We start from the raw sequence: 26,928 nt of genomic DNA, 5'->3' as shown, positions 1-26,928 counted from the left end.
CCCTCAGCCAGCTGGGGTCAACTGTCCCAGCTATGTGTGTCACCTCACAAGCTCTCCTGCATCCCAGCCTACTCCCTGGTGGGGCTGGGTGGTAAACAGAAAAGGCTTTGACTCTGTGTAAGGACTGCTCAACAATAGGTAACACGTCCCTGCTTTTAACAACAAACATAAACCACAGCACCACACAAGCCTCTATGAAGAAAGCTAGCCCTGTTCCAAGCAAAACCCATATATTCAACTGATTTTCTCTGTGGAGGAAGCCTGGATGGCTAAATGACAACAGAAGATACCAGGGAGGAGAAACCCCAGCTCTAGGCTTCCTCAAATTGTATGCTAGTCCAGAAGAAACATGTGTCTGAAGATGAAATAGATGCAGTTAAGAGGTAGACCGAAGATTAAAAGACCAGAGGAAAGTGCACATGTGATGAATACCTCAAAAGGTTGAAGTTTTTACTCTATTTAGTCCCAGGATAAGATCTTCCTGATAAAATCTAATTTTCTAACAGGCTGTGTACATCAGTTTTAGTATCAGGTTACATGCGATATAAAAAGGGATATAGGAGGCATTTGGAATAAAAATAGAGTTTTAAAAGACAAGGTGGCAGATTATTCTATGCTGAAACAATTATATTGTTTCAATTATATTATTTCCAACCCTAACTGTTCTATGATTCTGTCATTCTATATAGGAAAGGAGCTGCTGGAAGAGTGAACAAAGAAGGAGAGAAACTGGATATTACTTCTTCCTTTTTACTAAAGAATATCCAGACATAACCAGGAGGTTAAAATATGAAGATAAAAGCACATCTAAAGGAAGTATTTCTTAGCATAGATCATAAAATGGGTGTCAGAACCACTTACCACCAACAACACAGACACAACTGTTGTAAATTAAAGGTTTTATTTAATTAGGTATTAGCAGTATCCTCTGACCAGTCAATAGCAGGGCTAGTCTTACATAGGCACACACATAGAATATTTTTATATATATTTTTATTTTATTTTTGTATTTTTATATATAATATAAATTTATAATATTTTATTACTTTAGTATTCAGTAATGTGCCTGACTCTTTGAATTGAAATCTTTGGAAAGCATTGGTGAGGTAAGGTTTTAGTAAAGATCTTCCCAAGGAAATGCAGAGTCCCTGACTATATTATTTCACCCTTTTGCTTTTAATAGTGAAGCATTGCTCTACAGTTTAAAAAATGCCCTCACTTTTCAAGATTCATACAGTCATATATATTCATATACATATATTCATATGAATATGAGTTTAAATAGGTGACCTATTTTGTATTCTGAGGAGGTTGATCTGACACTAGATAATTTGGTCTCTATTGATTTTTCTCTCAATAAGTGAAGCACCATCCTGGCTCTTTGTACTTTTCTAAGGGAGTGCTCCCTCAGGCTCCCCTAGCATCCAGTTCACCAACTACTGATACTGGAAAGCCCTCTTAAATCACTCAAAAATCACTTCCAATGATGCTTGCTTTACCTGAGCAGTGTTCAAGTCTGTAGATCAAATATTAACAAAGGGAAAATGTTGAACAAAGCCATAAAGGGCAACTCCTGTTTGGAGTGACAAAGAAGGGGAAACGCAGTGCTGCCATATGTGAAAAGCATTCCAAAGTATCCTATTTCTCCTCTTCATAGACAATAGGAGAACATCTAGGCTTACTGTGAAAAGGTGGTGGCTAATAACCTGGACTGACCACATGCTTTCTTTCAGCATGGATTCCACCAGACCTTGAGTCTGATGAAACTGTTGTGTATCTGCAAACTGGTGCTACTCCTCCCATCAGCCCCTCCCTGGTGAGATTAGTATTTGCTAAAGGCCAGTTTCTTTAGCATTATGCTAGGCACCCAGATGTGTGTGTGAGACTGTCCTGCACCAATGCTAGCTGTTGACACAATGACATGAAGGTGACCTTTTGCACATTGAGGTTATTGATCCATTCCTGATTATTTCATGTGGTCTTATTAATAGGAATTTGTAAGGCCCCTCCCAAACATTGAGACATAGGAGGAATAAGCATGCCCATGTTTTCAAACATGTCAACTACAATCCTTATTGTATCACACTGGAGTGAGCCAGTCCAGGGCACTGTCCTCAGGAGATCAAGCAAGCTAACAGTATCAGGAGCCTGAATAAAGAATGAACTCTTATCTGGAGTACCCAGAATACAGTTGCTTTCTGGGCTGTGAGTGCACACTGCAGCCGGCTCATGTTCATTTTCTCATCGACCAACACCCCCAAGTCCTTCTCTGCAGGGCTGCTCTGAATCTCTTCTCTGCCCACCTATAGCTGTGCCTGGGATTGCTCTGACCCAGGTGTAGGACCTTGTACTTGGCTTGGTTAAACTTCATGAGGTTGGCATCAGCTGCACCTCACAAGTGTGTCAAGGTCCCTCTGGATGTCATTCCTTCCCTCCAGCGTATCAACCGAACCACACAGCTTGGTGTCATCAGCAAACTTGCTGAGGGCGCACTCAATTCCATTGTCCATGTCAGTGACAAAGATGTTGAACAAGACCGGTCCCAACATTGATTCCTGAGATGCATCACTCAATACTGTCTCCAGCTGGACATAGAGCCATCAACCACAACTCTGTGTGTGGCCATCCAGCCAGTTCTTTATCCACCGAGTGGTCCACCTATCAAATTGATGTCTCTGCAGTTTAGAGACAAGTATTTGAAACTCTCTACAAGTTTTGTATACAGAGATTTCTGAAGTGGATTGCTAAAAAATATTACCATGGACCCAAGCATGACAATCCAATTTTTCCACTCATGTATGATGTGATTCCTACCAAATCACATCACAAAATGTGTGACAGCACAAACAAAAAATGTCATGGACCAATTTTTGTTAGACGCAAAGAAGCAGGCAAGATATTCCATATATGTAATGTTTTTATTGTTAGGAAAATACTTCTCATCTTACTACAAGCAACTGGATCAAAACATTCATTCTTATCACATTCATGATCATAAACTCAGAAGTTGCTTCAATAATGTAGAAGACATTTTGAGGTTAGCAGTTTCAAGGAGGGAAGGAACATGTACTTCAAAATCATTGCAATATTGTTAAGAGGGAGGGAAAAGACACCTTGCAACAGCAACGAGCAACAACACTGAGAATTTTAAGATATGACTGCATCACAAAATGCAAAAACTCAAAGCAAATCCTGAAGTGCACATTCATGCAGAATATCACAGCAAAAGTGCTTTGCTTTTGTGTAACTGTAGTTATTGCTGTTTCCAAGTCTGAGCCAGATTGCATTGAAGCAGGTCAAATCACAGAATAACAGAATTATAGAATCAACTGGGTTGGAAAGGACCTTTAAGACCATCCAGTCCAACCATTCCCAGCACTGCCAAGGCTGCCACTAACCCATGGCACTGAGATTCTCATATACACAGTGTGTGAACACTTACAGGGATGGTGACTCCAGCACTGCCCTGAGCAACCTATTCCAATGCCTGAACACCCTCTCTTCAGTCTAAACCTCCCCTGGAGAAGCTTGAGGCTGTTTCCTCTTGTCCTGTCACTTGGGACAGGCTGACAGACCTGTAATTCCCAAGGTCTTCCTTCTGCCCTTTTTGTAGGAAGACATCATGTTGGCCAATCTCCAATTCCCTGGGACCTGCCCACTACACCAGGACTGCTGCACTATCCCCCTGTTCAGCCAGGCTGGTCTCTTCCTGCAGGGCTGATTTTCAGGACAAAAGGACCACCTGCTCCTGCACCTTAAGGATTTCATTCTTGAAGAGCATCCAGCCTTCCTGGACCCCTTTGTCCTTCAGTAATGTTTGCTGAGGAATTTTGCCAACCAGCGTCCTGAACAGGCCAAAGTCAGCCCTCCAGAAGTCTAAGGTGGAGGTTTTGCTGACCTTCTTCCTGACTTCCCCAAGGATTGAAAATTCAGTCATTTTGTGACTGCTTTGCCCAAGAGGGCCTCAACCATCACATCACCCACTGTCCTCTTCTGTTTGCCAACAGCAAATCTAACCAGGCATGTCCTCTATTTGGCTCACTCACTAGCTGGGTTAAGAAGCTATCTTCCACACCCTCCAAGAACATCCTGGACTGTTTCTTCTCTGCTGCTGTACTTCCAGCAGACATCTGTTAGGTTGTAGTCCCCCACAAGAACAAGGGCAAATGATCATGAAACTTCTCCCAGTTGTTTGCAGAACACTACATCTGTAGCTTCATCCTGGCTGGGTGGTCTATAAACAGACTCCTACCAGGGTATCCGATTGGTTAGCCTTCCCCTTGATCTTCACAAACATTCAGCCTTCTCACTGACAACATTGAGCTCAAGGCAGTTAATGCACTCCCTGACACACAACACAACACCACCATCTCTTTTTCTTTGCATATTTCTTCTGAAGAGCCTGTAGCCATCTACTGCAGCACTCCAATCATGCCTATCATTCCACTACGTTTCTGTGATGGTAATTATGTCATGACTTCCCTGCTGTACAGTGGCTTCCAGCTCCTCCTGTTAGTCTAGTGTCTGCTATTACTTCATCATCTGAGGTTCACATGGGCACAGCTCGTGTGTATATGTCCAAAAGGAAAACAGTAGCTATTCTACATTTATATATTATATTTAATATTTATAACTTCTTGTGTGCCCATTATATCTGCTGGCTTTTCTCACCTCACACTTTCTTCTATAGCTCTTTATCCTCTAGATTTAATAAATTATGCCAAATACATTCTGCACCACACATCAAGAAGACATCTGGGGATTTACTATTGGTAAAATATTCTGTCTCCTTATGTATAAGGTCTTTCTCCAGGATTATTATTATTGTTTTTAATATGCATCACCTCAGGCAGCTGGAAACCCAGTTCAAATAGCAATCAGCAAGAAACTGTTACGGTGAGAACAGTCAAGCACTGGCACAGGTTGCCCAGAGAGGTGGCAGATGCCCCATTCCTGGAGACATTCAAGATCAGGTTGGACAGGGTTCTGAACAGCCTGATCTAATTGAAAACATTCATGCTCACTGCAGGGGATTGGACAAGATGGCTTTTAAAGGTCCCTTTCAACCCAAAATATTCTATGATTACCTTATTTACATTAGGCAATTCAAAACCCAGAAAATAAATCATACAGTTCTAATGCTGTTCTGTGCAAGGATTTTGAAAGCTATTACAGAGAAAGCACTTGCTTAAAACTATCTGCTACTGGATTTTTCCTTTATTTTTATGGAGAGCAGATACAGAAATCTATGAAGACATAGCACAGTTGAGTTCTGTTCTGCCTCCTGCAGTGTCAATATGTTGGTTTGAGTTCCAAGATCAAAATTCTTCATGTTGTTCATGGCGATGAAGAACACAAAATCAGCACCAGGGCTTACACATCTTATATTACTTCAATCTAGCTTTTAAATTATTAATATTATTATTATTATTATTATTATGTTACAAATAGGAGTCCTCTTGTAGAAATGGCTATATATAGCTCCATCTTTATTGTATTTCTCCAGGTTTTCAAACCAGTGAGAATACTACTATACTTGGGGCCAGGAAGGAAGGGGAAGCCATCAGTCCTTTTCTTCCTGCTATCTCCTGTTCACTATGAAAGAAAACTCATCTACAATTACAGCAGCAATTCACAGTTCTGGTTAATGTACCACATTGTTCCCATCTCCAGAGACCACCAGTACAAACCCCAAAGGGTCTGGGAAGGACTGACAATACTTAAGTGAGTGAGACCAGGCAAAACTTTCAATTCAACAAAACGAGTCAACTCAAAGCATGTAGCTGCATTCCAGACAGACATCCCCTGTCAGTCATCCACTGGAGCATAAATACACATTCAAGTAAAAGAAACAGGGCGTTTAAATAAACCCATGTAATTGCAAAGGTAATGATGCTCATTACAGCACCTGCAAGAGAGGAGATGGAGGAGATGCTTGCTGTGATATCTCAATACAATCAGAAATCCACTGGATTCAGCATTTTCGTTGTCTGCTTTAATTCTCACAAGGTGATTTGGCTCAAAGTCTTGTGCTAGGTAATAATCCTTGGCTTCTCAAAAAACACAGTTTCTGTTACTAGTCCTGTGGGAAGGAAATGTGAAGACCATGAATTGCTTTCCACTTAATTCTGCTACTGGAATGAAACTCCACACTCCTGAGAATATAAGAAAACCCTGAAATGACAGTCCATTTCTCTGAATATTTATCCATTTTCCTTGAAGTGGCTGTAGACAGATGACAAACTGACAAACTAGCACAGCATCATCTGGAAAGGAACTGTATGGATGACTCAGTTGTTTATTGGATAGTTTCAGACTTTCAGAGGCAGAGATGGCACACACCATATTCTGAACTGCTTCTGCAAGAGCTCTTATTCATCTATCCAACATTTCCTCTTCATTTCTTTCAGTGCTATATTGTAGCTCACTACTTAGCCTTCATGGCTCAGTCAGACAACTATGGTTCAGAATCCTACTCTTCCACAGAAAATGAAAGACCAGGGATCTTGGATCCAGATCACTTGGATCACCTGGGAGATTAATAGCTCTGCTGAAATGTCACATTGCTTAAAGTCACCTAACCAGGTCATTCATGCTCTCATTATGAAAAGAAGTTCCCACTTTAGATCCTTCAAAATCCTCCCAGGAATAGCAGTTGTCACTTCTTTTCAAAACCTTAAAGTGCATTCATATAACAACACAATCAATCAAACAAAATCACACACACACACAAAAGCCCAAAGCAAACCAAACTAAAACCAAACTCAAACCCAACCAAGTCCTGTTGAGATAGTAGTACTGAAAATGCAGCTAGTAGAGACTGCTTTTCTTCTGAGGGTAAAACCTGTCAGGCCCTGCATGCCAGCTGTATAGTTACAGTCCTTTTAATTATCACAATGTCAGTAACACCTTTCATTCCTGAGCTTAGTTACAGAGGTTTTTTCAGTTTCACACCATATCATAAAGCAGAACTTCAGTCAGCCCTCTTTCCTATGAGAACATTGGAATCTTGTGAAACTGGAGGGAGAGATTATACTGTATGTAACAGTCTGGGAGAAGGCTTACTGATCACTTCTTTGTAAATGGGTGAAATCTCGTTGCTGGCTTCTGTTGTTCATTTCTGTAGGGCATTACAAAGCACAAAAAACTACCACAGGTCTTAGCTCAACAGATCCACCAGCAGCATGGTGCAAATATCAGTGCAAGAGCAGAAACACATAAGTGTAGGAGAGGAAAGATGGCATTCATATATCATAGCATAGACACCATGAAATGTTCATGAACTCATCACCAGCAGAGTTCTTCAAGGTTGAATGTGAGTAGCATGCTGGAACATGTATGAACAGCTGGAGAAGACAACTGCTGTGGCAAAAGTGATCTGTGTTGTGGAAGAAAAAAGAAGAGGCCTCTTAGACATTATAGACCTCTTCTTCCATGGCATGTCCAACCTCCTCATGAAGCTGGTGGAAGGTGTTACGCCTAAGGATCTCCCATCCGCGGTGAGAACTAGTCTTGGATGCGCTCCGTGACAATGAGAGAGCAGGCGGTTCCTTCTTGTACAGGATATCCCTATTGATTTCCAGCTTTTCCAAACCTTTGTCATGGTTATCCTTATCCTGAGCCTTAAATGCTTCTGTATACCGCATCATCTTGTGTTTGATGGGATCAACCCTGTCTTCAACTCTGTAAGTTGATTAAAAAGATGAACTTAATGAAGGAGAAATAGTCCAGTTTATCAACAAAACCAAGCAGCCACAAGCAGCAAGCCCCTCTCAAGAATATGCCTACTGACCTAGACATCCCAGAAAATCTACACAGAAACAGGAAATCCTTTATAGGCACAGTATTAGCAACTATCATACAATTACCTCCTAAACCTTCATCCCTGGCATGTTTCTTATTAGCATCCACACCTTGGATTCTTCTTCTAGAATCCTTACAGGCACACGCTAGAAGAGAACTCACCTGAGATACCATCGATCCCCTAGCCCATACTCCCGGCCACAGATCCCAGAGCGAGGCCAGAGACACCTTGGCAGTTTCCTTTCCAGCATGACAGTGGTAGCAACAACCTTTAGAATGAAGAAACAACCAAATCAACCAACCAACCAAGAAAGAACTTGGATGAATTAGAAAACACTCCCTTTCAAAATGACCAGTTTCATGAGTACTGACCCATTACCACACTTGATAACAGCTCCATATGTAATGAAAGAAATCAAAGTCAACACTATTATAGGCAATTCACACAGCTGTGACATGTTTTGAGGAAGCAATGCTGCTCTTAAAACACTGTTAAATATCTTTCCTGGTGGCAAAGAGTAGGCTAATTTGCAAACTAGAGAAGAGGACAGCATTTACATATACATTAACTGTTGTCAGAACTTCCCAATGTGGCCATACAACTACATTTAACCATTTCACTTACTGATGTTCCACAGGGAAGGATTTCCTGCTGAGCAACTATACAAATCATCTGGTTGGGTTTTTTTTGTCTTTTGAGCAAGAGTTAGGCCAGCTTTTCTTAATGGATCTAAAGATATTACTGCAATGATTACCTTGCATTCTATCCCACCTCAGTCATTCCCTATAATTATAATTAAACTCTCAGTTACACAGAATATGATTTGCAAAAAAGGATGCAACTATAATTCTATTTAACAAAAGAGCTCATGTGTAACAACCAAAGAGCTAGGAAGATGCAGGATGGACAGAAAGGTTGAATGGGTTTCTAGGTGCTATTTGAAATAAGGTATGAATACCCACGAAGCAAAGACATATTGTAAGACAGTTTCACATGGGAAGACGTGAAGAAGAGTCTTGCATTTAGTCACTTCAGATTCATAGAAAGGAGAAAAACTTGGTGGCTGACGTACAGAAGCTGTAAGACAGAATTAAAGAACATGGCTTGTTGTATTAGCCCCTGAGAAAAGTGAAGGCCAGGGAAAGGTTTTAAAGTACCTCCTTAAGAGCATGGATGGCAGAGTAAGTAATTGAGCTGTCTAGCACATTTTTCTTGGACAACTTTACCCCTTTCTTTATTAAAAGTGAACACTTTACCACCTAAACTAGATTACCTGGGCTCTCCAGAGCTCATCCCGTTCATGGGCCACTCTCCAGTGTGTGTCACCCATCATGGCAATTAGCAAGTTGAGCATAAGGAGCGTGGCAATGATGGCAAAGGCAAAGTATACCACACTGTACATAAAAGGCAGATCCACATCGTAATTTGCAGGGCCATCAATGATAGTGAGGAAAAGCTCAAAGGTGGTGAACAAGGACATGGGATAATTGTAGAACTGTCCCAGGTTCTCAGGGTTCTCTGTCTGGAAGATGATGTAAAAAGCTGGAGGAGAACAACAGGGGGGAAAAAAAAAGAAAGTTTAAACAACAGGAATCACATTCCAAGAACAACAACAGGGTCCTGTAAGGGATGCTGGCAACAAAAAGTTGTCTGGGAAGGAGCTATATGTGTTTCCATGCTAGTGCAGTACCCAGCATAACAAAGCAGATCTCTCACTGGAATCACTGGGCTTCATTCTAGAATTACTCAGAATTATTTTATTGCCTTTGTTCTCAAAATAGTGATTTTCTCTTCTTCAAGGGCATAATAAATCAGAATGTTAATCTCATTTTCCAAACACAAGTATAAATGCAATATGTTTGTAAACCTGAACTTACATGTGTGGAATTACATGGATTGTGTTAATTTCTATTACCCTAGAAAGAATTGAAAACTGACCTTGTTTGAATAGAAATAAGTACTGAGAAAGGGACCATACTCAAAGAAATAGAGGGTATATACATCATCACCACCTTTGCCAGCTAACTCGGAATGCAACCTGAGAACAAGTCAAATCCCACACCCTTCATTCATACTTAAGGGCATTACTAGCATGGAGGTGTTGGCCACATGGAGGTGGCTGGTCTCTTCTCCCAAGTAACAAGCAATAGGACAAGAGGAAATGCCTCATACTGTGCTAGGGGAGGTCTAAATTGGATATTAGGAACAATTCCTTTCCCAGAGGTTGCTCAGGCACTGGAACAGGCTGCCCAGGGCAGTGCTGGGGTCACCATCCCTGGAAGGGCTCACAAAATGTGTAGATGAGTCATTTAGTGACATGGTTTAGTGGTGGCCTTGGCAGTGCTGGGGTAAAGGCTGGACTTGTTGATCTTAAAGGTCTTTTCCAAGCTGGTTCATTCTATGATATTGCTGGCTTACTTTTGTAAACTCACCTGATGCAAAGCCTAGTATCACCACAGCCATGAGCCAGCAAAAGCGCATAAGATCTCCGAATATCATCTGTAGAACAAAGACAAAACCATCATAAGGCCCAACTGTCCCAACAAGTCACAATACAATCCTATATAAGCCATTTTCCAGATTCTAAGACCATGAGTGGACTAAAGAAAACTTCTGCACTAAAGAAAGAATGTGAAAGTCCCAAACCATCTATGCAAACAACAGCTCGTCCATTTGCCATTAACACTAGTCCTTCAAGTCCTATCTGCAAAGAGGTGTCATGATGTAACAAGCCCATATCTCTTTGTGTCTTATACCTTCTGGATCATGATGGTAAAGGGTCCGAGCATCTGAAAGCCTCGTGCGAAGTACATGACATTGCACCATCCTAGCACCAGGGCAAATGACATGGGCACCACCTCACCAGTTGTGCTGGTGAGACGCATCACCATGGTTACTAGAATCATGCAAGCATATGTGATACTGCAAAGGAAGAAGAGAGTGAAAAAAGTAAATAACAGATCAAGAGAAGGAATATTCTACAAGAATGGAGCAAGAAAATGAGATACTTCAAAATACTTACACAATTATGTGGAAAGGTCCTCCTAGGATGGTTTGTCCAAAGTATTTTGCTGCTCCAACTCTAAGGATATCTGGAATCTAAGAGAGACATCCTATTCACTTTAGCATTCAGATGAATTCTGTTATACTATAAAATGTCATGGTTATCACCAATATTCACAGGATCTTGGGACCAGCTGCATCTGCTTGGCTGATGCATAGATTGATTTCTATATTACTTTTAACAAAAGAATGACTGAGTCGGGTGGATCACTCTTGGGATAGGACAGAGATTGCTGGCAAATCTAAGAACACTTGGGCAGATCAAGAGAGAGAGAGAGAGAGAGAGAGAGAGAGAAAGAAAGAAAGAAAGAGAGTTTTGTTTTGAGTTTGTTCTAATTCTTGCTGTGTCAATTGTAGTATAGTCCTAGAGTCATGACCAAACACAGGAAGAAGGACCTGTCCTTCCAGAATAGATATAGGCAAAGAAAAGCCTGTTTTCAAGCCCTGTATTATTTCAGCTCTCCCTGGCATCATCATCTGAGTTTTTGCATGTAAGTTTCAGTCTTCCTTGTCATAATAAAATCAAGTGGGAGAGGTGTTTGTTTTCATTTAAGTAGCTTTGCCTTTTGTTTGAGAGAGTTCATGGTAAGAAGAACACCTAAACACATCCACCTCTGAACTCTGGCTGAGTAAGGCTCCTGTTACAGATCCACACAGTCACTGACCTCTAATTAAACAAACTTCACTGTGTATGCACAGAAATCACTTCATCCAGCACCCTTAAACACATGAGTATTTTGGGGTGCTAGGTGAAGAATCTCTAATAACCTAGTGCAATAGCTGGGATTCAGCTGCATCCACAGATGGTGCTAACAGGAACAGTGGCATTACCCTGCAGACAGTATTTGAGATTGCAGCAGATCCTTCTAATTGCTTCTCCCAGACCTGGAGTCTTACTAGTACATTATCACAGTCTGTTTCATCCAACAGATGCTGTTGGCAATGTCTATTTCCATAGACCTATATCAAAGCACTTAGACTAAGCAAATAACCCTTACCAAGCTGTCAGCACAAAAGCATGCCTGTCTAGTAAGGGAATTCTGTCCTGATGAAACGCAAAGCTATAGAGCTCACTGTTTCTCTTACCTCAAGGATCAAAATTACTACAGCTCCAATGACTGTGATTAGCTCCCCCACCAGCCTCAGCTCATCTTCATACGTCAGGTATGATTCCTGAAAACAAAGTGAATGGAAATCAAATGTTAAAGGGAGTGAAAGGAAATTAAGAAAGAGGATGGGTGAAGGGAAGTCCCACTGTTGGTGTAATAAATATGACTAGGATTGACCAGGCCATAGGGACCAGACCAGGTCCAGCAGCTGAGAACAGAGTGCACCATATTTGTCACTTACAAAGGTCAGCTGGCAGAAAGAAGGAAAGCTGCAATAGCTGAGAACTGGGAAGACTTGGACTTTCCAGTTTAGTAGGTTAGATGAGAATTGCCTAATGTTGCCTATGGGGCCCTGACTCCTATAGACACAGTACCTGCAGCATTTTCTGGACGTAGATTGTATTGTCTCTGCTGCTTGTTTTGTTGCCTGTTCTGGGTTTCAGAGGTCGGTAGACGCAGCACATAGTGAAGCAGACCATGTAGAGTATATAGAATAAAGCCAGGAAACAGAAATAGGGACGACCATACATATTCCACTTCAGGCTCACCAGCTCCTTCACAGGTGTTAGGTCCAAGATCTGGCGTGCCTGAGCAAGACAGAAAGAAGGAATTAACTGCCATAAGGGCATTTATTTATAAGCAAAGTAAAAATGCATATAAGTAAAAAAGATTTGATAGATGGAAATAATACAGGATGGGAAGGATTGTACTAGTTAAAATGTCTTCTTGTTCATTTCCTGTCCTGTTAGTATTATTTAAGGTAATTACAACTGATAGGGTGGTGTCCCTTGAAAGTCTTAGAGGTCTGCCTAAGCTTGCATTACATTTACTACTTTGATTTTTAGTAATACCTTTACAAGTATTGAAGCCTGCAGCAGAGATGATTTGCCTACTGTCTTTAAATGAAGAGAATGAGTGGTTTTAAAATGCACTCAAGTTTAGGATTTCTGAGCACAATCATGTCTCACAGGGACATTGCGAGAGTTAATCAGAATCACAGTTACAGAAAGCTCCTTGCTAGAGCTACTGTAGAGGTATTATCACTGCTATATTTGAGCCTGCTGAAAGAGAGAACCATTTACTTGAATCACACAATGTCATTCCTGTAGCTTGCTCATGCTAAGTTCTTTCAATCATCTTCAAGTTTCACACCTCAGAAGAAACTGTATATAAATCAGATGTAGCCAGATCATTAATAAGCATTAATATATTTTATGCATTCCCTGCAGCACACAGTACAAAGTCCTTGCTCTTGGATACTATAAAAAAGCTTGAACCTTCAAACTCATCATTCTTTTATAATCACCATCATCTGCACACCAAAAGCATGTGGTGCCCACAGTACCTCTCTCTTCTTGGTCGAGACAATGAGCTCAAGGAAGGACTGATCTTCAGCCCAGGAGTCAATCTCAGTGAGATCATAGAGAACAGTGGTCAAGGGGCCAAAGGACCAAAGATTGTGCTTCCGCTTCTGCATAAGGTATTGAAACATCTGAGGAGAAAATAAGGAGTTTGAGGATACAGGGAACTTTCCAGTATATAGTGTATTTACAATGAGAACAAACTTGTTAAAACCTATTAATTACAATGGATTTGCCTTGAACTTGGCAGTTGCAGCAGTTCTCATATCTCTCAGGAACAATTACAGCAGGTTAAGAAGTTGACTTTTTCTGATTCCCATTTGATTATTAGCTCATGCTTGGGGTAAAGGATGAGTGTTTTTTACTTTAAATTTTAATCAAACTGCTAATGTTATTTAACACAGTTATACATCCTGACAATAGATTTCACATGGAATTATACGTTGATTAGAAAGAAAATACCCTTTTATACTTTTCTACAACTTATCAGGAAAGAGGTGTTGCAAGGAAAATGATCCCGTCCTTAATAGATCTACAGAAGTAACACTAAACACCTCTGTCTTTTGTTAAGGGAAAGGATGTGAGTTTACATTAAATACTAGGTTCTTGTCTATTAACAAATAAAAGATTTCTTATGTGTTTGCTACCCCCTAAGAACATGCACAAACTCCCTTGGTCTGGATGATGTTATTTCAAGTTCTCCTTTTCTCTTCTATATGGAAGCATCTGTATCACAGAAACTCACCACAGTGTTGCCCTCAACTCCAGCCAGTTTGAATGGAGTTAGCCCTTCATTGTTAGGAATCAATTCAAGTGATCCTGGCCCGTCTTTGTTCCTATCATAGGAGAGTATCAGGCTGTACATGTGGCAGGCAAATGTCTTATTAGGTTGGAGAACCAGGATGTGAAGAATAGTATTACCTATGAAGGAAGCAGACCAGATAAAATACATAGAATTGCCCAGCCCTGTGCAAAGACTGGCAATTGACTGATGGCTTTAATTATCCTCACATCCCTCATCCCTCAGCCATTTGTAATGAGAGAAAAATAAGTGCATGCACAGGTAACAGAATCTGATTTAGAACATCCCCATACACTGTGTCCAATTCAGTAGGCCCCACAGCACATACCCAGATAATCTTGAGCTCTAATATCAGCTCCGTTTTCAATGAGCAACTGTACAATTTCTTCATTTCCCACACAAGCAGCAAATGATAAAACATGCTCTCCTGTAAAGAAAGGAATGGGGAGAAACAACATTAAGACTTCAGGAGGCAGAAGAGGTTAAAGTATGATGAGGGAAAGCCTTCCCCCCACAGCACTAAAAGAAAGGGGTGTTCTTTTGAGAAGATTACCTTCACAAGAAGGTTGACAAGTAAGTTGCAGTATATGCTGCTAGAAAGAAATTAAATTATTTAAATGCAATATGTATTTTTATATACATGCAAATATTTAAATCTATATGATTTATGTATTTATATTTCTGTAGTATTTACATACTCAGGTGGAGCATTACTGTCTGCTAAAAGATATGTGATTGATGACGCTTGGAGACATGCATCTCTACTCAACCAGTTTAGATGGGGACTAAAGCAAGCCCCTCATATATTCCCTCATCACTCTGCTGGTTCCCTCCCATAGCAGCAAGGGGAGAAGATGAGACTGTACCAAAATAGAGAAGATTCTGGGATCTGCGCCTGAAGAAGTGCCCAGTAGCCCGTGCTGTGCAGGCATTAGCTCCTCTCTTGAGTAAAGCCTTCACCAAGATGATGTTTTGGTTCACTGCTGCAATGTGGAGAGCTGTCTGGCCTGTAAGACACAGGAATAAAACCTTGCCTTCACATTTCAGTCATGGTAAATCTAAGGTTTTTGGGACTGCCCCCATAATGGCTGTATTATTTAGCTTTGAAGTTATCCCTGTCGTGTCCGAAGGGTTGGACTACAGCTTTTCCAGTGATTCCATTCTACTTAATTCTTCTTATGAATTCATGAAAACTGACTTTACAGCTTGCCAAAAAAATGCCAACAGGATGCACCTACTGGATTTTTGCTGGGGGAAAACAGGACGTGCTACACTCTTCCAGAAATCACACTGAAAGCCACATGGCTGATGATGCTTCCCTTCATGGGACACGGTCAAGGCAAAGCTCCCAAAGAAGACATATTTGAATAGTTCAAACGAGGTATTAGAAGTTTTAAACCCCCACCATTATCATTTTAGTAGTTTCAAGATTCTGCCTGGCCTTTCTGAGCAGGCAATCAGAACCATCCACTAAAAACCTGGCTCAGACAAGACTCCAAAGCAGTGGCCACATTTTTTTCAATCCTGTTCTTCATCAACCAAAAACCTAGTTTTTCTCCTTTCAGACATGGGTAGAGGTGCCTTCTGTTACAAATGAGTATGCATAAAGTAAAATGTACATTTCCTTGCAATCCTACTATAGCAACAGGCCCGTAAGTGGTCAAGGGTTTGGCAGTTACACATTTACATGTTTTTACATGTGCATACTTGGGTTTAATATAATTCCACCTTCCCCAAATGGTCAGGAGCCATTTGTATGTTGGCTTTGCTTTGAAACAGTTCAGCACTATACTGAACCAGGAACAATATAAGCTTTTCTTAAAGGCCCAGGTAGTACTTCCTCTCTATCCCCTGCAGGGAATCCTGCCCATCTTCATCCCATAAGATGTCACCTTCATAGAGCTCTGATGTCATCCTCTCGTTGATAAGCTCAGGAGCTGCTTCCATCAGAGTCACTGCTGCCTCCATGTTATCATACAAGGCAGCTACGTGGAGGGCAGTCTCCCCCACTGCACCTAGAAACAGTAGGAGAAGGATGTGAGTCATTCTAGACAGTCAACTATATGTGACAGAAGCAGAAATTCATATATTTGGGTTGAGAACTGTGGGAGTGCTAGTCCCTCCTTGAGTACTGCCAGATGCCTCCTCAACATATGACATGGGAACAGCCTCAAAACTACAGTCTCTGTCCTTCACTCCATCAAAATCTAAAAGCTGAACAGAGACTGCATGTGTTTGTAAATGACAGCAGTTTGAGGCATGAAGTGGATGGGCACACAGTGCTTCCACAAAAAAGGCCCATTCAAGCTGTAAACCTCCAATCTTCCCATTCTTTTAGGGTTTGATGAGCTCTCCAAGCTGGAAAACTCGCTCTGTTGCAAAGCTGCTAACACAGAGTTAAGTAGTTTGAGTTTGCTAAGGCAAATGTTTTAGCAAACTAACAATCATACTATTCTACTCATTGAAACAGACTCTTGCTTCCACAGAAAACCATTTGTTGCAAACATTTGAGTTACCTCTCTGATAGATATCACATGTTCCATCAGTGAGAAGTTTCCTAATGGCTGGGAGGTCGTTCTCTTTGGCAGCCTGGAGGAGTGGGGATTCCCAGATCCTATAGTCAAGAAAAAGTGGCTGATAAGGAATGCAGTTAAACACATGCTGCCATTCTCCAGAGCTGTCGTGTTCTTTGCCTGAGACAGTGTGTATCTTCAGCATTTTCACTGAACGATCAGTAATGCACATCTCCTATGTGAGATATATTTTGAATGCAAAAAACCTGTCACCAGCAAGTGTAGCTCTAAAACCCCAGACAGTTCATCATTTTTTGATTTACTGACACTTAACCATATGGTGGCAGCAAAGAGAAAGACAGGAGAAACCAATTATCAACTCCAAAATGTTCCTGGTTTATATATCCTACGTGTTGAGGTACAGAAAGTAGCAAACAATGGGTCGTGAGATCTCACTTGAAATATTGTGTGCAGTTCTGGTGTCCTCAACACAAGAAGGCCATGGAACTGTTGGAACAAGTCCAGAGGAGGCCACGAGGATGATCAGGGGCTGGAGCACCTCCCATATGAAGACAGGCTGAGAAAGTTGGGGCTGTTCAGCCTGGAGAAGAGAAGGCTGCGTGGAGACCTCAGAGCAGCTTCCAGTACCTGAAGGGGGCCTACAGGGATGCTGGGGAGGGACTATTCATTAGGGGCTGTAGTGATAGGACAAGGGGTAATGGGTTAAAACTTAAACGGGGAAGCTTAGACTTGATATAAGGAGGAAGTTCTTTACTGTGAGGGTGGTGAGGCACTGGAATGGGTTGCCAGGGAAGTTGTGAATGCTCCATCCCTGGCAGTGTTCAAGACCAGGCTGGACAAAGCCTTGGGTGCTGTGGTTTAGAGTGAGGTGTCCCTGCCCATGGCAGGGGGGTTGGAACTGGATGATCTTAAGGTCCTTTCCAACCCAAACTATTCTGTGATTCTATATGATAATCTTCCTGACAGTAGACAGGTCATGTCAGGTGCCAGTAAAAGCCAGTAGATTTTTCACACAGTATCTGAATTTCTCCAATAATGAATGGAAAAGAAGAAGTGCCAACAAGCATTCACTCTGTATCGTAACAAAGCTTTAGTTGTGTCATTAAAAGAGTTCTGAATGTAGTTCCTCACCACAGAAAGTTATGAAGAAAAATTTGAAAGCTCAAAAGGGCTCCAAGATGATGACAGGATTACAGCATCTGTCATATGTGGAAAGACTGAGAGAACTGGGGCTGTTCAGCCTGGAGAAGGAGCCATTCTTGTCAATGCACATACCTGAAGGGATGGTGCAAAGAGTTACCTGCAACACCTGCTTGCTCAGCATCCAAATAAGCTTTGCCAATGTGCAAAATAATGAGTTGGCCACTCAGAACTCACAAAAAATAAAATCTACTAATTTGGGGTAAACATTTATGTTATCCTTGAACATTTTCAGATTTAACTTTTATTTATAAAACATATCTTGGGTATGTTTTTTATTTTTTGTTTTGAGATGAGTAAGTAATTCTAAATAGCCCAAGTTCAGGAACTAAAGATTTCAGAACACCCTCAAACCCAAAGAAACAGCCCAACTCTTATGAATTTCCAGTATGAAATAGAGATTCCTCTCTCAAAATAAGGTAAGTTCAGTTTTAGATCTCTGTCCAGCTACAACCTGTGTGCTCTCTCACTTCTGCTTTCTTGCAATGTTTAATTTGTTCTTAATTACCTAGTATGGCCCAGGCCATGCTGTAATCTGTGATGTGGAACCAGTCAAAGAAACACAGTAGAACAATGACAGATTCAAGCTGACATGAATGAGGAAGAACCTCAACCATTCTTTTCCTATCAGCCCCAGTCTGACCCTTCAGTACTGGGTATAACAGCTGCCAATGGAATGGATGTTGGTCTCACACACATATGCACACATAAAAGCATGTGGGACAAATACATTAGGCCAAACATATACCTGGAGATATATTCAACACTTTCTCCTTGTGATGTCTCAAGATTTTTCTCCTTGTATTCTGGTATTACTTAGTTACAAGATTTTTTTTGGGAAATTTAGTTTATAGGGCAAATACTATATAAAGCAATAGGCATTTTGCATTATTGATGAGACTGATGTTAGAATATGTTATCTATGAAAATAACTTTCATAAGCTACAAGCAAACCCACACCAGAGAAAAAGGCAGAGAGAACATAAATGGCCCACTGCACAATATGTTCTCTCAGAACTTGTGCTTATTAGGTATAGGGTAATTTAACCATAAAACTATAGGAAAGCAAGTGCATAGATTCTGTGCTCACAGAAAGACGTATTTCTTGATTTAAATTAGTCTTTTATGAGCAATAGAATCTTGAGGAAATGAAAGTTATTTTATATGCCATTGTCTCTAGATTTTATCTACATGAAATGTGCAAGCTCTGAATGCATTTTATATCAGAAAGATACTGACTCACTTGAGAGAACTTGGGAGATAAAGCAAAAAGAACAAAATATCAGCATTACACAGATAAATAGGAATCATCTGAGTAAGTGTAAATTAATGGGCATGGGCTACAAGTAATAAAAGTAACTAAACATTATATTTATCATTCCATAAAAGGAGCATTTCCTGTCACCAACAGTGCCTCTTTATCCAAGTCACTAGAAATTAGACTAGAAAAACACTAATGAACAAAGGAGAAATAAAACCATTCAGAATATAAAGAACCATTCTGAACAAACAAGGGAGCTGTTCTAAGGTATTTTCATGTGTCCTTCAAACTCTTTGCTTTACTGTTTATCTTACTCACATGTCAGCTTTACTCTTTATCTTACTCACATGTCAGCTGCATCAGTTGCTAATTACATTTGATAAGAACTTTGCATCTAGGATCAGACAAACAGGAACAAAATAAAGCATAGCTCTGAGCAAAAGCTGTAAGAGTCACTATCGGAGAAGCAGGTTGCCATCTCTGCCATTGTTTTGGCTGAGAAAGATAGTCTTCCTGGAAAATGTCAGGGTTCAGAGGCAGGAAGTGAGAAGGAGGTGGGGTTTCAATAGGATATACAATGCTATAATTAATATGTTGATGCTTTACGTGGAAGGCCTTTATCCCTTAAATGACCTCAGAGAAGAGGATTGATTGGTAAGAGACAGTGTGGAAGGACACAAACAAAATACCTTTCTCACACAATTCTCCAAAGCCCTTGTAAACAGCTAAGTAACTTACAAGCCCACTAAGAAGGAGACACCTAATAACTATCATTTATGGCTATTAGAAATATAGGGCAAAACTGTCGAGCCTTTCTACTTACTATAGGAACCTCCAACTGTGCGTGAAGAACCAGAGGCCAAACAGCAAGCTGGTAAAGATCCCAGAAGTGTTGCTGAATGTCATGGCACATTGCCTCTGACGCCTTAAGGGGCCATGACTTACGTGATTATATCATATGCTTTTACTCTCATTTAATCTTCTGTCCCATGATTGTGGAAACATTTTACTCCCATTTAAAACGCACCATTACAATTATAAACTCATTTTTAATACATTACATGTACCGAGCATATAAATGTTAACTACTAAGTGAGAAAAAGTCACTGATATAAATAAGTTTTAAAACATCATCTGAATCTAGATCCTTCAAATATTTTAATTTAAGATCTAGACATTTAACCAATTTTATTCTTGACCCATCAAACACAGCATAAATTTTATGTTTTACAGGTTTCATTCCTGTGCATCAAAGCAGCAGCAGGTAAAATCTGTAACTTAGTCTCTTAACAGAGCTGCCTAAGGTAGATGCTTCATTTCCACAAAGTGTCACTGTGTCACTGGATGGAGAGGGTGGCTTTCAGAGAATTATTCATCTGAGACCTATTTAGATGCTCTGAGAAGATAATTCAGCACACCTAAGCTAAGCTCTGGTTCTAAATCATTCCTTTCTTCAGCTATGGAGTCAAGGGACACTAAACTACTAATGTAGCCATGTAAGTTAGGTCTGGTAACACTAGGTAGTACTGATGTTGCCTTACAGGAACAGTTTAGGATAAGCACAGCTACATAGCTAACCAGTAGTTCTCATGGGCTATGGAAACCACAATGCTACTTACCCAGAAGTGCTTCTGGGTTCTTCTTGCTGAGCTAAGTAATATAGCTATGTTGGGGCACTTAATAAACCTTGATCATGCATTACTGTCAGACAGTATTCTTAACAGGTGATTCAATGATATGCTCAGGAAGCTGCAAATTGTTTTTCAATATAGGTGAGGACAAAGTCAGGAACACCCCAAAATCCATTGTGAAACCAAGAGAAGTCAGAATGTAGGTCAGATTCTGACTGAAGGAGCCATGTAAAACAGTTTTAAACAAGGTTAAGGATTCCACAAGCACTTTCTGCTGGTTATATGGACCCTTTTGGATTTACAGCTTCTTAAACACTTCCTTTGGAGTTCATCCTGCTCTTCTGAAAACCTAAAGAATGCAATGACAAGTCCATAAGTCTTAACTGTTATAAAAAATTAACTTGGATTTATGGGATGATTCTTTTAAAACAAGGAAATGTGTTAAATATGTGAACTGTCTGGACAAAAACCAGTCTGAAGCTTCTTTTCCAAGACTGAGCTCACCAGAGATGTAACAGAGCATCTCTTTCTCTTCCTTCCTTCCCTTCCCACATTCTATTACTTGAGTCATTCACTGTAGGGAATTTTCCTATTGTTTGCTCTAGCTTAAGTTCAGCATCTGCTAGCTTCATGCTCTATCCCCATGGGTATGTCAGTTACTGAGGGTCTAAAGCAATTCTTTCTGTGTGAGTTATAAACTCATCAGTAGGGTATTATTTCAGCTTTCTTTTCTTTCCCTGTTAGAGTGTTCAGAATATCCATGCTTGATATCTCATTATGAAATCACCATCTTCTCCCTTCCTTCTGCTAGTGTATTTATGTAACTGTGTGCTAGACATCAGGAGAGCAGAGGAGTGCTCAAAGGAAGCTAACCAGCCAAAAAGAGGATCAAAGCAATCATCTAGCAAGATGCTAAAGAATGAGTTAGGAATTAATAGCACAAAGTAAAAAGAAGACAAGTAACGGGGCATGGACAATCAGGGCCAGCAAATTAGTGCTGAAGAGCACTAACAGAAAGACTCAGCAAATTAATTGGAACCTCTTGTATATTGAAGCTTCTTCATGGTAAACAGAGCTCCTCTGGAAATTAACAGGTTACTCCTGTTACTACTAGACTACTCCTCTGGAAATTAACAGGTTACTCCAGCACTGCTAGACAAGAAACTGATAGGGAAGTATTATCTCTTCCTCCTTAAGCTATCTACCACACTGAGCAACACAAACCTTGCTCAGTCTCTTCCATCAGGGCAATCTCCTTGCATTAATCTAATGTTTTCAATTCTGCATCTGAGACCATTCAAGAATAATGTCCATTAGAACTGGAGAGTAAAGAGCCACAAAACCCCTGGCAACTAACAGGGACCTGAGGTTTTTATTGCAACCTTTTATGAATGACCATAGCCTTCTGCAAGTTATGCAGATTTTCTCAAGCACCTCCAATGCATTATTTCTCAAAGCAGTTTTTTATTGTTAGTTAATGTGCAAAAAGGCTTTGGTTTTATTTTTGTTAATGTAACCACTCAAATGTTCTATTGTCATTAGAATAATTAAGCCTCAGAACATGACATGAGGGCCAGGTGATACCAATAATCCCTAAGCAGCAGCTGGGAGAGAGGAGACACACAGAATATAGATTATTTATCGATCAAAGTTATAAAGGCAGGCAATAGCAGAAAGACAAATATAATGTAATTGTCTCCTGATCCATGTACCTACTTGCTCTAACTTATTTATTAGTTTTATGAAAAGTGCAGTTTTCATATGGTAGAATTTATAAAATTAGATGCTAAGGAGATAAACCTCTTCCTCTGAAGGCCAGACTTAAAACAAAGAAAGGAAGCAATGACTCTTCTAGAGGATCTATCAGACTGTGACAGGCATGTGATTCCTGCTCCCCTGTGTCAGACTGGGATTTTCATACATGTTTATCACTTTGTTCCCCATGATTATGAACTATGTTGGGGTTTTATGTTTATATTCTCTAGCCTGTATAGATCCCAGAGCTTATGCCCAAAGATAACACTAGAAAAGACACAAGAGATGTGACTACTGTCTCTGGGACTCTGCACTGCCCCACAGGCTGTTTAAAACAAGAGTTTGGAGCAGAAAGAAACCAGCAGAGTAAGGCAAAATAAACTCAAAGTCCTCTTTAATTATGAGATCAGTTGCTAATAAGTTTCAAAGAACTATTACACATGAAGAAAGAGAATGAAGAGCAACTCAAGTGAAGGTGAGAATAACAAAAGGAGTTAGCTTTCAGTATAATCATCACCAGTTGCAGGACAGGAAAAAGCATTGTTCGCTTGCAGACTTTCTGTGTGTAGTCAGAGCAAACTAGTTACTAAGTAGTAACCTATTTACCACTACCTTTCAATAAGAGAATAGTAGAATTCAACTGCTGCTTATTACTGTATATAGTCCATCACCATTAACACTGAGAAGAACTCAAGCTGAAGCCACAACACTGCAATTCCACACAACTTTACAGGATGAAGTAAAAGTCCTCATCTTAGAATAATTTTTACACAGAAGCAAAGATTTCATTAGAGTATTTCCCATATACAAGTCACCATGTACATTTTCCTGGTATGTATTCCTCTCTGTACATAATTAAGAACATGAAATCAATAAAACTAATTCCAGTCTTCTGCAAAAACTTCATTTTCTTTCTCCTCAAACTCTGAGTATCTCTGGGGACAAGAAAGGAAAGGAAAGAGTAGGATAATAACAGGGGAAAATGGTCCTGTCCCTCTCCGGAAAAGAGCATCCATATATTGGCACTATGTAATTTCTGACCAAATACCAGACAACTAATTAACATTAGTTGAAAGCTATGGGAAACATAGACCTAAACCGGCAGGGAACAGTTGTGTCCCCATGCAACCCAGTTTTCACAATGATACGATACGCACTACATGTGTTGTTACATGGAGTTTTATAATGAAACACAGAAATGTTAGTCCTGGGGAGCTCTGGGGTTGCACCAAACTGTTCTAGAAGTTTACTGAGAAGGGTCTACATGCCTAACAGTTTTCCTGTTTTCCTCTATCATTAGCAACACAAGATGTTTGTGGGCCTGCAGCAAGTGACTAATGAGGATTGTCAAGCCAAGGTTGGATGGCAATCCAATAGCAGCCTATCTGAAAGGAAGCAACGAAAAGGAAGGCGCCAAGTTTGGTGAAGCACTGGAATGTGTTGCCCAAGGAAGCTGTGAATGCTCCATCCCTGGCAGTGTTCAAGGCCAGGCTGGACAGAGCCTTGGGTGCCCTGGTTTAGTGTGAGGTGTCCCTGCCCATGGCAGGGGTTGGAACTGGATGATCTTAAGGTCCTTTCCAACCCTAACTGTTCTATGATTCTATGATAAACCCTTCATGGTAACAGCACATGGTAAAACAAGGGGCTACAGCACCAAATCATTATTTTGGAGGCTCAGGATGAACATTTGGAATAAAAACCCTTTTCAGGAGGTTACTACAACACTGTAATGGGTATCTGAAGGTATAGTAGAATATCTGTCCTGGGAGGCTTTCAGGATTGAGCTAGACAAAGCTAAAGCAATGCAATCTGTTGCTGGCAATAGCCCAGCTACAAGTGGGAGGTTAGACAGGGACCTCCAGATGCCCCTTCCACATATCTATGACTTAAAAATGAGAAGATAATGCTATAATTATAAAAATATTAATATTTTTAGACTTTTGCACACATTTATTTGGATATTACAGAATCTGCTGAAAACTTCTTTTTCAGTTATCTGTGATGCTTTTCATGAGCATTCTATGGAGACACTATTGTTCCAACTATCCCTCCCATTTTAAGTGTATTTAAGTCCCACATCCCTGAAGTAAAACAGAAGAGGCTTTTGTTATTTGGTTAGAAGTTAGATGATGATAGATGTAAGTTCTTTCCTTAAAAACATATGTATATTTGTCCCTTTTAAGGTGCTTTTCTACTTATTTCTATACATGCATATGTGTATACATACATATGTATGTACACGTAGATAGATAGAAAGAATTTCTCCCACACAACCACCTTTTTGTGCCCAGAGATGTTCAGAGTTTTGTGAGGAAAGAAAACCCAAATCTAACCAGGGACTGGAAGCAATTTGTTATTTGAGTGCTGCAGTGTTTGCACATGCAGAAAGAACAAGCATCAATGAGAAACGGATGCAGCTGGATTTCCATGCATGCCCCTGCACTACTCTGTGTGGAGGGAGCAGCCCTGCATAGCAATAACAAACAGCCTAGGTTCACTATTTACATGTGAAGGCACATGTAAGGTGTAATGTAAGGTCTAAGAGGTGTCACTGTACGTGTTGACACCCAGGCTACGGGGGGCGAGAAACAGCAGTCCAACCCAGGAAGTGACTGACCACCAGAATGTGCAACAACGTGAAGTCCACTCTATCCCATAGTAAAGACAGCTTTTAGACATACAGAAAGCCCAATCCTTGCAACATACCCGGTATTTCAGCTGACTGCAGTACATGTCCCACACACTTTTAATAATTAAAACCAAAAAAAACCAAGCAAAGCCAACAACAAACACAAAAAACTCCAAACCAAACCCTTCTGCATTTTCTTATAAGCTTTACCAATGAAGCAGGAAAGACAGAAGTACATTATTCATTTGTGACTGAAGTCCTGCGCTCAGGGTAATTCAATTGCAACCTAGTAAACCCACCTGTGAAAGCAGATAAGATTGGAACTCCAGAAGCATTCCACCTTGAAAGAAGAAATCTGATACAGAAAAGTGCTCCAGGGCTGTTTAAAGTTTATCTACTGGCAGAAAAGCCTAAGGGAAAAGACTGAGAATCAGCTACGGGGAGAGAGCAGTAGAAGAAAGGGAAGACAAAAAGGCTCAAATGCACTGTACCTTTTCTGCTGGAGTAAGTAGATTTCATCCAGATGCTTATCCCAGGATTTCTTGCCTTGCAGCTTCTGACTTAGTCCATTCCAGATCCGGAAATAGAAGGGTTTGCTATCCTCGAATAAAGGCACCCCCATAGCACGTCCCTTTTCCTTTCTTACCCGAAAGCCAGCAATCCACACTTAGAAAGACAGTGAAGGCTGACTGCAAGTCAGCGCTCCTCAACCCTATGCTACTTACAAAGGAGATTGTCCCTCAGCTGCATCACCTGCTCAAAGGACATGTAAAAACACAAAACCAAATCCCTTGTCCCTAGCAGACCATACCTTGAGCCTCATCAAGTACTTAGTTTCCAAAATAGCCCAACCCAGAGGTGTGTCTGGTTTAGAAGTAGCTCACCAGCAGCCTACCCCTCACAAAGGCCCTATGTAGCCCTGAAGGATTCATCCAGCATCATGTCCTAAGCTTCTACTACTTCATTTCAGAACTTAGAAGTAATCATTTTCCTCCTGTCCAATGCTTCTAAGTATTTCATTTCAGAGCTCAGAAGTAATCATCCTCCTTATGTATCCCTGAATTCCTCTGGAAAGCAACATGTAAGCAATTTTGAAATAGACAGCTGAACAAGTCAGGCAAAACACCTTTAAGGTGAGTGAACATGTGGGAACGTGCCCTAAAAGACACTGTGCTCTGGGAAGGTAGGATAGAGGAGGACACACCTCCCACCCCAACTGTCTGCAAATCCCATTAAAGAAATTACCATAATAGACTCCACCTTTTCTACGTCAAACAAAATCACAAGTTGGAAGAAGAGTTTCTGTAGATTAATGTGTAAACTTTGTGTATTTCATTTTCCCTTAATGTTCTACAGTCTCTCATTGTTTCTTCACATTTGTTCACATTTCTTGCAGAAAAGCTTATTTAGGAAAATAAATGAAAATTTTTATCCCACAAAAGCTATTTTTTGCTATGGAAAAACATCAAAGTCATGGGGGGGAGTCTGCAAAGCAGTAGACAAAGTATCAAAATGAAGGAGAAAGACATCCTTCTTCTTGTGAAGCAGCTGGAAGCTACATGGGATCAAAAAAAACAGTCTCCTAATTTCCAATCTTCTTTCCCTAAGGACTTTTCCTAATATTCCTGTATCTTGAATCAACAGAAATGTCCCTTCATTCTTACTCCTGAAGTAAGTAGACATGGATTCTGGTCAGGGTGCCTGTTCCTAGGCAGAATCAGTAGATAAGTGGGTAATGCAACACAGCTGAGCCATCTCTTTGAAACTTCTGGTTTATTT

The 26,928-nt window shown here is 40.5% G+C and overlaps 1 protein-coding gene across 1 annotated transcript; it reads right to left on the bottom strand.

The window, feature by feature from the left end:
• Positions 1 to 4,267: 4,267 nt before the first annotated feature.
• Positions 4,268 to 25,771, bottom strand: LOC101876714 (transient receptor potential cation channel subfamily V member 6). The gene is made up of 15 exons (XM_005144791.3): positions 25,641 to 25,771; positions 16,656 to 16,753; positions 16,032 to 16,154; positions 15,006 to 15,146; positions 14,468 to 14,566; positions 14,083 to 14,258; positions 13,322 to 13,468; positions 12,351 to 12,563; positions 11,954 to 12,040; positions 10,827 to 10,903; positions 10,561 to 10,726; positions 10,237 to 10,303; positions 9,078 to 9,346; positions 7,966 to 8,072; positions 4,268 to 7,683 (listed from the first exon to the last, which is right to left on the bottom strand). Exons 1-15 carry the CDS (start codon positions 25,769 to 25,771, stop codon positions 7,410 to 7,412), a joined length of 2,175 nt encoding a protein of 724 aa, XP_005144848.2. The 3' UTR covers positions 4,268 to 7,409.
• Positions 25,772 to 26,928: the final 1,157 nt, after the last annotated feature.

Source organism: Melopsittacus undulatus, chromosome 2, assembly GCF_012275295.1.
Source record: "Melopsittacus undulatus isolate bMelUnd1 chromosome 2, bMelUnd1.mat.Z, whole genome shotgun sequence".
NCBI classification, from domain to species: Eukaryota; Metazoa; Chordata; class Aves; order Psittaciformes; family Psittaculidae; genus Melopsittacus; species Melopsittacus undulatus.
This window is presented reverse-complemented; position numbering and strand designations above follow the sequence as displayed.